Source organism: Athene noctua, chromosome 17 (assembly GCF_965140245.1).
Source record: "Athene noctua chromosome 17, bAthNoc1.hap1.1, whole genome shotgun sequence".
NCBI lineage: Eukaryota > Metazoa > Chordata > Aves > Strigiformes > Strigidae > Athene > Athene noctua.
The window spans coordinates 3,171,664-3,185,477 of record NC_134053.1 but is presented as its reverse complement, the minus strand read 5'-3'; the positions used below and the strand labels follow the sequence as shown (position 1 = coordinate 3,185,477).

The window sequence follows — 13,814 nt, the reverse complement described above, 5'->3', positions numbered from 1 at the left end:
ATAAGGACCACTTCAGTAACATTAACATGAAAACTACACTTAGCAAGGACAGAATGGATTGGGTACTTACAACGTAAGAGGAAAGAAAGAAAAAGAGCTTATCAGAGCAAAATTGCCTTTTTTTTGCCAGAATTCATTATTCCTATGCCTATATTTAAAACGTTACCTTATAAGCACCAAAGGAGTTAATAAAAATGGCCAGGAATCAAGTGTTTAATATAGGATATGCTCTCTTAAGATTTATTGTTCAGGCATCAGAGCGCTGTACAAAGCTTAAAAACCCCCAAAACAACAAAAAAAATTTAAAAATAATGTATTTACTTTCTTTTGGCATTCGAAATTGTTAACTGCTGACATAGGGTGTGCCATGACCTAGTTACACAAGACAAAGATGGATCCCGAACCATAAGGGAAAAAAAAAAAAAAAAATCCGCATTTTTTTTAAGGTTTGGTTTGTTTGTTTTTTGGTTTAGTTTTGTTTGGTTTTTGGTTTGTTTTTTTTTTTTTTAAATCTTCCTTCTTCAGTGAGTCCTCTAGCATGGTGCCAAACGTTACCACCACCCCGAGCGCTCCCCGCAAAGTGGAACGGTGTGGATTCACATGGCGGATCCCCCTTTTGGAACAAAGGAAAAGCCCAGTTGGCCATTTCGCTCCATTGCAGAAAAATGGCTGCCTGATCTGTTGGCCTCTCCTTAGCTGTCTGCTGAAGGATGTTTTTACACCGCCGTCTAATAACTCAAGCCCCATGGAAGCCGCTCGCCCATTGGCTGCGGCCGCCCCGCTGCCTTTAACCAGCCAATTGCCCGCCCGCGGCCGAGCCGCCGCGGCCCCGCGGCCCCAGTGCGGCCCCGCCATGCGCCCGCCGCGCTCCGCCCGGCTCCGCGCCCCGGCGAGCGGCGGGGGGACCGCGCCGCCCGGCCTTTAATACCTAAAACAAAATGGAAGCTTCCCGCTGATTGGCTGCCGCCGGGCCCGGACCTTTAATAAGCAAAACTGCTCCCCCCCCTCTAACACCCCCCATCTTCCCCGCCCCGGTCGTGCAGTCGCTGAGCGGTGGCAGCAGCACCCCCCCCCCCCCCCCCCCTCCGCCGCAGCAGGGCGGCGGGCTCCCCGCTCCGCCCGGTCCGGGCTCCCCGAAGTCTTCCCCTTAAAAAAAAAAAAAAAAACCACCCACCCAACTTGTCCCACCTATAGGTCCATCTTGTTTAGAAACAGTTTGCGCTAAGGTAAATGCAGCGGGCAGATTCCACTCACCCCCCCGCATGCCGTTAACCCCGGGGCGGGGAAAAAAAAAAAATCAACCCACCCCGGCGGCGGCCCATGCGGCGGCGCTCGGCGGCGGCGGGGCGGCGGCGGGCGGCCGCGGGCCGGGGGCTGCGCGGCGCGGCCGCCGTGAATGTGCAGGCGGCGGAGGGCGGTTAGGCGTTCGCGGCGCTCGCAGCGGTGTATTGTGGGAGGCCGCCGCCGCCAGCAGCGAGCACACACAATATGTGGTGGCTCGCGAAAACGGGAGGCAGGAGCCTGGCGGCCAGCCCGCGCCGGTAACCGGCCCCATGTGAGACGAGAGCTCGCCTTTCGCCGCCCGGAGACGATCGGCCGCCGAGCGCGATGTCTTTCCGAGAGATCAAGGCGGGGGAAAAAGCCAAGCACCCTGAAGATCATGGCAAAAAGCAGAGTTCAAGTGAGATTGGGTCTTTTTTTTTTTTTTTTTTTTTTTTTTTCCCTTCTCCTCTCCTCCTCCTCCCTCTCTGCCTCTTGTCTGGCTGGGGTGGAGGGGGGACCCGGCTGGCAATTCCCCCATTTTAGGGCTCTCTTCGCGGTGGATTTCCTCCCTGCCTGGGTGTGTAGAGCGGGCGGCTCGTTTAAAAAAAAAAAAACAACGAAGAGGTCTTTGTTGAATATTTTTTTTAACTTTACGGTTTTCCGTGTGTTTTTTTTTTCTTCTTTTCCCCTTCCTTCCCCCCCCTCCCCCCCCACTCCTTTCCCCGTCCAGGTTGGATCAACGGAATGGAGAACAGCACGCAAGCCAGCACTTCTGTCGAGAAAAGAAATCACCATTGGAGAAGTTACAAGTTGATTATTGACCCGGCTCTGAAAAAAGGACAGCACAAACTCTACCGTTACGATGGGCAACATTTCAGCATGCCTGTAAGTGGGGGGGTCGTGGGTGTCCCCCATTGTGTTGTGCCCCCCCCCTTTCTGCCCCCCCCCCCTCCATCTTACCGGCATTTTGGGGGCTGGGGGTCCCCTCCGGGTCGTGGTAACCCCCGCTGTAGCGCATGTGTGTGGGAGGGGGGTCTGGGGGGGGACACACACAGCCACCAAAGTTACTGCCACCTGACACTCTGTATTCAACTGTCAGGAGCCCAAGGAGCCCAAACCTGCGGCTTTATTTCTGTGTTTCCAATCTGTGTGCATTTCCCAGCAGTATTGCAATCTGACACGTGTGTGTATGTGTGTGTATGCTTCCCCCTTCCCTTGAGACAGCCCGTGCTTCCTTGGGGTTTATTTTTTCTTTTATTTGTGTCTTAAATTTCAAGCTCTGTTATTGCTGGTTTTGTGCTTTCTCTCCTCCTCCTCCTCCTCCTCCTCCCAGAACTCCGGAATCGCTCCTGTGGATTGTGTCAGGGATCCCAGAATAGGGCGAATATGGACCAAAACTAAGGAGTTGGAGCTGTCTGTCCCCAAATTCAAGGTACTGCCCTGACTTTGGGGTTTAGTTCTGTATTCTTGTTTATCTGGGAGTGAAGCTTCAGTTCCGAATAGTTTAATGGACCGTTTAAATGACAGTCATGTTCCTATTAACATTATTATTTGGCAAACTGTTTAACAATAATCCTCTTCTATAAAGATAACGAGAAATCAATTCATCCGTCTGACGAGATCACTTGAAGGTTTTGGAGCGGTGTCTTGGGGGCTTCTCGGATTGGGGGGCGGTGGAGGGGGGCTCTCTGCCGACGGTACTGCTCAAAATACATATTTGTAGCCCAGAAAGGAGCCAGTTTCAATGAATGGCTGCAGCGGCAGAGGTACTGCTCGGCTCCGGGTTTCATCCCAGAGCCGTGGAGGCAGTTTTCTTTCCCCAGAGTTTGCAGGATGCTTTAACCCTCTCCCTCCCGTGCCATCCTTATGGCGTCCCCCAGCTGGTTACCGATGGTGATTATTTTTATCGCCCCCCTCCCACCTTGTGCCCGTTTCCAGATTGATGAATTTTACGTGGGGCCAGTGCCTCCCAAGCAGGTCACCTTTGCCAAGCTGAACGACAACATCCGTGAAAACTTTTTGACCGACATGTGCAAGAAATACGGCGAAGTGGAAGAGGTCGAGATTCTCTACAACCCCAAGAACAAGAAGCACCTGGGCATCGCCAAAGTGATCTTTGCCACTGTCAAGGGTGCCCGGGAGGCTGTCCAGCACCTTCACAACACCTCCGTCATGGGCAACATCATCCACGTGGAGCTGGATACGAAAGGTGAGGGGGGCACATCTCGGCCTCACGCGTTTGTGGTTTGCAGTGCCCCTCCCCGACCCTCTCCTAAAACGAGAGACCGTTGCAGACCGCGAGAGCCCGGCGATTAAAAATATGAAGGGAGTGTTCCTGTCCCCCCTGCGAGCGGGTCTGGTTTCTGGGGCCTTGGCAAGTCACGTGGAGCCAAATGTGTTGTCTGTTGCTAGGAGACAGCCCTGTAATTTGCAAAATGCTGCCATCCTGCCCGGCCCCTGCCTGTACCCTGCCCTGTCCCCTGCCCTCGGAGGCCTCCCGTGCCCCTCATCTCCGTGTCCCAGGCTGGCCCCGCTCGGCCACCTCCCGGGACTGCCGGCCCCCGTGGCACTTGACTTTTGCAAACTTGGGATTTTGGGGCGAACCCTGGGGGTTCTTGGGACCCAAATCCCTGGATTCTGGCGGTGGCGGCGGGGCTGGGTGCTGTCCTCTGCGTGCCTGGCATTTCATTGATACTTCGCAGCAAAGTGGAGGCTGGCAGCAAAAGAGTGCACACGCAGCACTTGTCAGTGTGTGTGCGAGTGTGTAAGTGTGAGACTGGCTCTTAAAGCGACAGCAGCTCCCAGTCCTGGAGGCAGCCAGCTCTCAGCCCCAGACCCGAGCCCTAGGGAGCCTAATAAAGTTCCTGGAAGTATGAAAGCATTGCGTTTCACCGCTTTGTCTTTTCTCTTTCCTTCAAGCCTGTTAGTGAAGAGCTTTGCTAAAATGTGCCTGAATTTTAGAAAATGTCTAAAGCTGAGGGAGGTGTAGATCTGTTGCCACTTGTGCTTCTTCATTGCAAACATGGGATTTCTAGTGTAAAACTGACTTGCTGCACACTTTCTTGGGATGAGGACATTAACACCATTTTCTTAAAAATGCTGCTATTTTTGTTCTGTATTAAAAGGTCTCAACAATTTAGTGCACAGCCTATAAGGCGGTTGGTGTGCCACGTGTGGTAAGAGGGTATAGTGGAATGTTTATTGACATTACTGATCACTGTTAAAAAAAAAATCACAGTAGTAATCTAATATTTTCTATTGTGAGCTAAGCTTGACCTTACTTACGTATAAGTTGAAATTCTAGTATCATTCATTGTTACAAACAGGCTCCTTCCCCTGCTTTCTTCGAAATGTGAAGGTAAAAATTACATGTAAGAACAAATTAACCGTTTGTAGATTTAATAGTGTAAGCTAAAACAGGCTTGTAAGTGGTGGATGTCTTAATGAGAGGCATTTTAAACAAGCTGATTGTACTACATTCCTCCTTGTTCTCCGTTTGTAAACTACTCTGCAAGTCTTGAACAGGCAGCTGTTCAATAAAGTTAGCTGTGCATCAGGGAAATGAGGGGGTTTTATGCTCTGTTTCTTGGGAGAAAACATTGAAGTCTTAGTTTTAAATTGCATTTTTGTTTTGTTTGCCAGCTGTATGCTTATAATGGTTTTCTTTTTCCACAGTTGCATCTCTAAAAGAATAAGATTGTCAGTATGCTATAATCTGTTAGAATCAAATAAAAATGTTATTCCTGAAATAACATTAGCAGGTTAGGACATTCTTAAAATATATATATGTGTAGTTTTCAACACTTCTTCCTAGTATTCAGCTTTTCATAAGGATGAAAGGTTGGTTAAAACTCTGATTTTCATAGTCTAGTAAATAAATATTAGCAGCAAAAGTGTTGTTTTATCCGTCTGGCCAGAGCACAGGCCTGGGAATTTGGAACTAATAAATCCAGCCTCCTCATCTAAGACAGGTTAGTTTAAAGCAACTTCTCTGCCTCAGTTTATCCACCTACAGAATGGACACAATACCCAATAATTACCTGTCCTCAGAGAAATAGGAATCATTTCACATTCATAAACCTCTTTGAAAATGAAATTGTAGCTTTTACTGCATTATATTGGGGATCCGGGAAGAATTATGAAACTGACAATTACTTTGTATTTATTTAAAAACAGTTTTTAAAGTAAGCCTAACACTTCCATATCCATGGCACTGTAGTCTGGGGGGGGGCTGTGTGTGTTAGTATTTCAAGCATATTTCCAGAATCTCTTCAAGCTCTTGTAATGAAGAGATCAGTTTTGTCATGACTTTAGTTGAATTAAAACAGTTCACATAGTTGAGGATGTGGCTCAAGACTTTGTGAAATGAGATTTGATAACCAAATAACCTCACCTGCAGCATTTATTCAAGATAAATGAGTCTTTTCCAGTATGCAGAATCATGCTAAGGAGTGTTTTGCTTTCAAATTGCACAGAGTGACTCACAGGGAGTTTGGGGTTTGATCCTGCAGGACTTCCTTGTGAAAGTACGCCTGTTTCAGGGGAGATCTTGCCTGAATTCGTGTTCTGGGCTCAGGTGCTGGGTCTGTCCATTTTTCTATGTATTCTTTATCTTTCAGAACAAAACTCAAGACAGTTTCAGGGTCTAATTCTGTTGCTTTTGAAGCTGATGACAGATTTCTTACAGACTGCAAAATAAGTAGGATTGGGTTTTTGTGGAAAAATCTAGTACTAAGAAACTGTGTCTTTGCAGAATTTAGGAACGAAGAGGCTGAGGCCCAGTAACAACATATGGGACAGTTTGCTTCTCTGGCTTTTATTCTTTGAAGGGTGCCACTGAGCACATCTTAAACTAGGGGGAGGAAAAAAAAAGAAGGAAAAAAAGGATGAGTTGGTGTCTTTTTGGAAGAGGCAGCGTTAACGGTTTTGTCCTCAGCATTCCCATGCATTGTGTTTGCATTAATAACAGCCAGTTTCTACTAGCAAGGTGTGTTGGGAGAGCTTTCTGAAGTGGCTCTGGGTGTTGGCAGAAGTTTGTCCCTTGGGTGAGAGTTTCACTTCTCAAATCTGCAAGCTATTTGCTTGGCACTTCGGAGAGGAGGGAAACTGCTGCTCTCCAGAAAGCATGGTAAGAGCAGAGCTGCCAAACAGGCTGAGAAGAGGAAAAAGGATTTAGAAACCTCCTTGTCTTGGCTGGAGGAGGGAGTGTCTGACTTCACTTGCCCAGCAGATTATTTAAAAACGATCCCTGCGAGCTTCAGAGGTGATACCTGCTCTGCTGTTGCATGGGTACACCGGGCAGGGAGTGGTAGCAGGGTCATGCGGGTGTCAAGAATATGTATTTTTATATAGGCTGTGTTATTTCTGTTTAATCAACTCTTCCATTGTGGTCTCTGCAGGTGAAACCCGCATGCGATTCTATGAACTGCTCGTTAATGGTCTCTACACTCCTCAGACCCTTCCTGTAGGCACCGAACAGGATGTATCGCCAACTGTGAATGAAACTCTCCAGGTATGTTTGCTTGGCTTTTTTTTTTTTTTTTTTTTTTTTAAAGAATAACTTTCTAGAAAATTCCAAACAAATGCGTCATTAATGTTAGCGGTTTAACACTTTTAATTTAGCTTCTTTTTTTTTTGACTTGCTGTAGTTTCAGTGGATGTTACTAATTCACATTTAAATATAACTTGCTCATAATTGCTATAGCAAATGTAACTCTCTGCAAATGCAGTGCGTGTGGCTAATCTGTATGCCGGTGTCTGCATAGCATGGTAAGTGCTTTTTGTCTTTCTAAATGAAAAATACCCACAGAACCAACAGTATGTGCCCTATTAACATTAGAAATTCCTGCAGTTAGGACTGGATCAGATCTGTCCGGGAGATGAGATTATTCCCTTGAAGTCAGGGGGAATGATTTACAACGGTACATTTGGCCTAGCGTCTGCAGTATGTAATCCTTAGCGCGGACGTTCTTCAGCCTTGCTTAAAGGCTGAAAGATGGAAGGTGTCTGATTTTGAGTAGTAGCATGAATTTTCCAGAATCTTAATTAGTTGCTGGAATCAGTTGTTAATAAAAGCAGTGGATAGAATTCCTGAGGGCTTGCAGGGGTCCCTCATTATTTAGGGTACAATTCTCTAAATGGCTTTGTACTGTTACCTGCTCCCCTCTGAACCCCACCGGGATGAGAGGACAAGGGGGCAGTGAAGCCTTCTTTGTGTGAAGTTGTCAGTCCCTTTGTCTTGTCTAAATGTACTTTGGCTCCTGGTTGTGGCTTAGGAACCCAATTTAAGGCATCAAATTTGAAAGAGATTTGTCAGATTTTTTTTTTTCCCCCCCTTATGACTTCTTAAAATGCCATCATATCATTAATTCTGTGATCAGATGTTTTCAGGACAGGTCAGAGCTGTACACTGAACATGAAAAATCCCATTGATCTGAAAAAATAAAATTCTCCTCCCACCAACCACCCCAACAGTAACAAGGCAAAACCCCAGTATCCTTTTAACAAAATCATAAAGAAGCTGATTCTTCCTTACCTCCCAGCAAGGTGTTTTTAAAGGCAGGAGGGAGGCAAGTAATGATTTTGCTGGGAGCCCTGTTACGAGCAGGACCTGGCTTTTCATTTCTGCTTGTTGCACATCTCTAAAAATGATTGTTCTTACTCCTTTTTCAGGGTTAACAGCAAAACACTTAATTGATGATATCCCCCAAAGCAGTCCCTGCTGTAATTATTTTTAAGATTGTTTCTCTAGGTATTGTGTTCGTGTATTATATTATTACACTGAATTGATTTTTTTTCCCCAATTACAACCAAAATTATTGCTCTGTGCGTAACTTTGTTTGCATCATGTTCTTGCCACTAGAATCTGCCAACAAGCTTATTTGCTGTTGTAGTTAAGTAAAATACTCCTGACATTTGCTTTCCCCTTCATGCAGAGCAGCAAAGACGTGACAAGTTCTGCGAACCACAGTCCCTGCCTCCAGGCCATATCCAAACCCCCCTAAAAAAACAGTCCACATCCCATCTACACCAGGGGTGCAGAGATGTGGATTTTAGCAGGAAGCACATGCCTGGTTCCTGGCCCTTTCTGTGGGTTTTAAAACAGTCGAGGAAGAAACTTTCCTGATGTCCATGCAGTCACAGTCTCTAGGGAGTCACACCAAGAGCAAGTCCACGCTACTGAGTGGGTGAGATGTGTGTGAGTGTAGCAGGCAGGTGAGAGCTCAGCTTGAGTTTGGTGCTGGCAGGTCACTTTAAGGGTCTCTCTACCTACCTGGGCTTGGGAGAGGAGCAGCCAGCCTGTAGTTTCACCAGTTTGCTATCCTGGTGTGTTTTGGGGGAGTCGGAGCTCAGTCCTGCCTCTCTTGCTACCGGGAGGATTCTCACTGAGCTCTTAGTTTGCATTATGGAAAATTGATTCTGGTGCTGATGATTAGTGTGGCACTGTTATGACTCAGCAGAGTCTGAGTTGGAGCAGGGCTCCTCCTAGAAACCCCCTGAATGTGCCTGTGAAGTGAGTTGCAGAGCAATTACTTGGCTGCTCTGTATGCTTGTAGGGTTTCCATTTCAAATGCCATAATCTGTAGTGCTTTACCTGAGCATTTGTCTTTGAAGAGGGGTTTAAAAAAGTGGTTTTGGCGGTTGAGAACTTTTGTGCCTTTTATACCTGTAGCCTTCTCCTTTGTTGTTACAGATGAACATTTGTTAGAGAGGTGGTGGGTCAGCTCCCTCAGCTGGACCAACACAAAGCCCTGCCCTATAGGTTTGGTTGCAGGCTGGCAGTTTGCTCATTTGTATGTTTTGATTTGTTTACCAAAAAAAAGATAAATTGATGATTTCTTATCTCAGAATTGTCTTAATTGTCTTTCCTATTCGCAGTTTAGACAAGCCTTTCACAGCTGATAGAATTTGAAACTCTTTTAGCTAGAAGCATCGTGCAAGTCTCCTGTTCATCTGATGCTCTTGAGTATAACTTATAAGGAATACTGTTGTATCTACTGTTTTCTTCCCTTCTTACAGACAAGTTCCACTTTGCTTGCCTTTTTCTTTTAAATCAAAGGGAATTGTTAATAATGGATAATGGTTTGTGTTTTCAGGGATGCTGTAACCTTGTTTTGGGTTTAGTTTTTTTTTTTTTTGACATGGAAATGAATCCAAACTCCCGGGTACCTCTGAAAACCAAATGGATTAGACAAATATCTTTTAAAAAGTGTGTGTTTAGGTGCTTTTCTCTCTTCTGTTTTTATAGTTGACAGATTCCCTGAAGCGCCTGAAAGACAGTAACCTTTCTTCTGCGGGATCATCTGTTACCCCAAACAGTAGCACGCCGTTTTCCCATGACACAGCCTATTCCAGCTGTCGGCAAGACACCCCAAACTCCTACAGCCAGTTCACCCCACAGTCCCAAGGAACACCTCACACCCCACGGTTAGGGACGCCGTTTTCCCAGGATTCCACCTATTCTAGTCGTCAGACAACGCCCGTGTACCATTTTGGGCAGGACAGTGGGTACAAACCCAGGAGACATGAAACAAAATTTACAGATGCCTACAACCGTCGCCCGGGACATCACTATGTTCATAACGCAGCAGGTGTTTACCGAGGGACGGAGCATCAGTTTAGTACGTACAAATCCCATCAGCAGGAGCCAGTTCAGTTCTCTCACACTCCTCCCTTGAGCCACTCTAGTTCTTCGAGCTACAAATCTGCTTTCTCTCCCTACCAAGCACCAGCTGTATTTCCCCAATCTGATGAGCAGCAATTTCCCCAGACTTCCAGGGAAACTGAGTACCGAAGACCTGCGCCACCTCCCACTGAGATGGTTGTGGAAAGCAGCGCTGCCACTAACATCGATTTTGTCCCAGTGAAGGAGAAACAGGAGGAGCCTCCGCCCTTGCCCGATTCGAACTCTGTTCCTGAACCGAGCACAGCGTCCTTCTCTCAGACTCCAGAGAGAAGCGAGACCCCTGGCACCCCCACCATGGAGTCAGAAATGCAACATAACAGTTTAGACTCAAGGATTGAGATGCTCTTAAAAGAGCAGAGAACAAAGTTACCCTTTCTTAACGAGCATGACTCGGATAATGAGATCCGAATGGAAGGTAGCCCTATTTCCTCTTCCTCTTCCCAGCTCTCTCCCATCCCAATGTACGGTTCAAACTCTCAGCCTGGTTACAGAGGTCAGACGCCTTCCTCACGCCCTTCCAGCACAGGCTTGGAGGACATCAGCCCGACGCCGTTACCTGACTCTGACGACGACGAGCCCATCCCTGGGACGGCTTCTCTGAGTCAGAATTCCCGAGGGACGTCGGAGGCCAGCATGACTCCCATCGATCAGCTGAGCAGGACCTCCAAAATTGACACCTCGGAGGGTAAAGAAATGGTGCCTGGTGACCAGACTCCAACGTCAGAAAAAATGGACGAGGTAAGTGATCTGGAACTGAGTTACGAAGCTCCGTGCATATCCCCCGAGCTGGGCAGGGAGTCACTCTTTTCTTTTGGTGTTGTTAGAGTGTAGGGTTTCTGGTGGCTTTTTCTTTTACTCAAGGCAGCTGGAAATGAGTTAGACATGACACAAAGTGATGGTCTTAATCAACTTGCCGGTCTCCAGCTTTCCTTGTTTATAATGGCAGCCTGCTGCAATTTATAGCTTCAGGAGAGCTCAAGGACTGCACAAGCCGTGGAAGTTTGGCCAGTGCTTATGCTGTGTGAATGTCCTGAGTGTCGACAGACACTTAAGCCACTAGAGGAGTTAATCGAGCACTTTCTGCCATTGCTTTGGTCCCTGAGCGTGGGTGCGTGTGTATGCACACACTTGCTTAACGGGGCTTTCATGTTACGCCGAAGTATTGAATGTATACTTTGTTTGATAGCTCTCCAGCTATTTATGCCATCTGGTTTGAACGGGAGACAGTTGCTGGGTTTTAATACTCGCTTTGCTCAGTTGAAAGGGGGAGGTAGCTGGCTTGTGGGGGATGTGCTCCACTGAGTCTTCCAATAATAGAGCGGAGCTTGCTGCCTCTGCTGGGGCATTTGTGGCTGAAGGGACAGCAAGAGCTTAACGGTGTGGAATGGTGCCAGCAGACAGAGAAATTACGTTGCGTGGCAATGGCTGTTTGGGAGGTCTGTTGCAACAAATGTGAGTATCGCTGCAGTGGACGTATCGGTCCTATTCTGCTGTGTCAAGGAACAGTCAAAATACGGATCTTTGCAAATGTCAGACCCTTTCTCCTCCACGTGTATGATAGTCATGCAAGCAAATGAAACTGCTGTCCCTGGTGTGCAAGAACTCTGCAGTAAGGGGACCTCAACCCTCCTAGAGGTCTGGCCTTGTGTAAATGTCCCGAGTGTGGTAGATCAGTTTAATTTACTTATGAAAGTTTGCTGGGGTTAAGCTGCCAGAATGGATTTCTGTCCAGTGGTCTACAGTTTTCACCGGAGAAACAGCTGCATTTCAGGAGAGGAGGAGCTGTTCCTGTAGCTCTAGGCTTTGCAGAGTGCTTAACTGGAGGAAGAGCACTGCAGCAGTAACATAGTGCAGGTATCAGTGCTAAATAGAAAAAAATTGTAACTGTACTGGATATTTTGGGGTTTTTTACATGCCTTTCCAAACCTACTTGTCCTTGCAGTTGCCAGTTTAGCCTTTGAAACAATTCAGCTGCTTGAGGTCTCATTCATCATCTAGGTTGGCCCAGGCTCCCCTCTTGGGAGGCAAGTACCTGGCCAGTGGGACCTGATGATATAGTAATTAGGAATGGAGTTTTGATTCCTTGAGCTCAGTCTGGTAGACTTAGTTTGTCTAAAAAAACAAGGAAGGCATCCCTCATCTCCTTGCCATTCTGAACTTGTATTTGCTGTCCTTATTCTTGTGCAAGAGTGTTGCAGCCAATTCTGAGCGTGTTTAGGAAGATGGATGAATGCCAGCATGGTATGTGGGGTCAGGCACTTTCTGTGGCTGAGATCAGCGTTGGGGAACAGGCTGGGATGTTATATTTGTAGGTTGTGATATGGGGCAGCAGTGTGCTGACGTTGAAGCCCATGTTAAGTCTTTGTCTCCCCTTAATGAGATGCTGGTGTCAGAAGTTCACATCGATGGTTCTGTGGTACAAAATGATATAAATGCCTCGATCCTCTGCAGAAGTCAGGAAGGTGGTAGCAGGGTCTCCATGCAGGTCATTTCTGCCTTAATTGTCTCCCCCCCCAATTTGATGTTTGTTGTTAGAGCCATTTATTCAACCCTCCTCTTGGTTACAAATCACATGAAGCTGTTCTGGCATGTTTGCAAAGTTATCTGTGCCTTTCATTGCTCCTTCTGATACACAAAAAACGATCTCCATGTGTTTTGCTTCCTTCCCCTGTCCTTCTTCCCCCCCCCTAGGTTTTTGCTTTAGAAAAAGTCTCTCCTGGCTTCTCTCTCTTTTGCTGAAGGAGCAGAGCTGAACAGTGACTTAACATAGGCTGAAATTTGAGCTGCAGCTTTCCAACTGAGTTAGAGAGGGGCATTGAGTCTGTCTGAGGGCTGGAAAGCTGAACCTCCGGCTTCAGCCTATTGTGATACCACTATTCAACTTTCAGTCCTTCAGAGAATCCTCCAGCAAAACAGAGGGAAGGCAGACCCGAGTATTTCTAGCGACTGTGGTGTGGGGAGTAGAGCAGAAATGATATATTAGCATAGGGAGGGCTCATTAAGTATCATAAGGAAGCAATAAAGGGCAGAGAATTTGAACTTCTTATTTACTTCATATTTGGCTCTTCAAGGGTCGGAGCAGCCCCAGGCCAGCTCTCTTTGGGCGGGTGCTCTAGCTGGGAAAAGCTCAGGATTCATAAGGACACCAGCAAAGTTGCAGGGAAGTTTTTCCTGACAGTAGGTGCTTTTCAAGGACCTACTCCTGTTTCCCATCAAAACGGGCATGATTTTTGTCAACGATTGCTAATACGGTAACATCTGTTCTATAGGCGAGGTGCTGTCAAATCCTCAGGCAAGTTAATCACCCCAGACTTGCCATAAGTAAAGGAGGCACAGCCAAGCCCCAGCAATTGCTCTGATTTATCATGCAAGACCCCGGAGTTTGATTTCAAGATCCGGAATGATACTTCTAAGCCAGAGCTTGGCAGGGAGTTTGGGTGTGGGAGAGGAAGGGCTGTGCGTCTGTCTGCAACACCTAACTCCCGACTAATCTCAGAGCAGTGATTATGGTCTGCAGAGAAAGTCCTGCTAAGCTTAGCCAAGGGACGGGCGCTGAGAGGTGGATCAGAGTGGGATGCGGGCAGTACGAGGTAGGAGGGGAAAAGAGATCTTTTACAAACAGCACAACCTGCCAGCCAGGAAGACAAGGCAGAGAGGGCTTTTTCAAGAATCTAGAAGGTGGTAAGGAAAGGAAACAGCTGAACTGCATTGTTATTTTAGGAAAATTTTTGAGGGTAGCAATGTACAAACTTTTCTTCCTATGTTCCTGAGAGATAACAGGGAAAGAATCATAATAATTTCTTTTTCGCAGGATATTTGCTCTTTCAGAAGTGCAAATATTAAGTAAGTACAGTTTGACGTTTTG

General features: G+C 46.9%; 1 protein-coding gene across 6 annotated transcripts in view; it reads left to right on the top strand.

The window, feature by feature from the left end:
- Positions 1-1,440: 1,440 nt before the first annotated feature.
- The window catches only part of SETD1B (SET domain containing 1B, histone lysine methyltransferase), a 54,599-nt gene continuing 42,225 nt past the window's right edge, over positions 1,441-13,814 (top strand). For 5 of the 6 annotated variants that reach the window (XR_012634675.1, XR_012634674.1, XR_012634672.1 and 2 more), the window contains exons 1-6: positions 1,441-1,681; positions 1,994-2,148; positions 2,597-2,695; positions 3,202-3,472; positions 6,663-6,775; positions 9,512-10,687. Coding sequence is in view for 2 of the 6 variants with exons in the window: in XM_074920856.1 (XP_074776957.1) it covers positions 1,609-1,681; positions 1,994-2,148; positions 2,597-2,695; positions 3,202-3,472; positions 6,663-6,775; positions 9,512-10,687 (1,887 nt within the window). In the remaining 4 variants the exon portion in view is untranslated. Of the gene's footprint in view, positions 1,682-1,776; positions 1,841-1,993; positions 2,149-2,596; positions 2,696-3,201; positions 3,473-6,662; positions 6,776-9,511; positions 10,688-13,814 lie in introns of those variants that run through there. The other variant, XM_074920857.1, reaches the window with a different exon arrangement.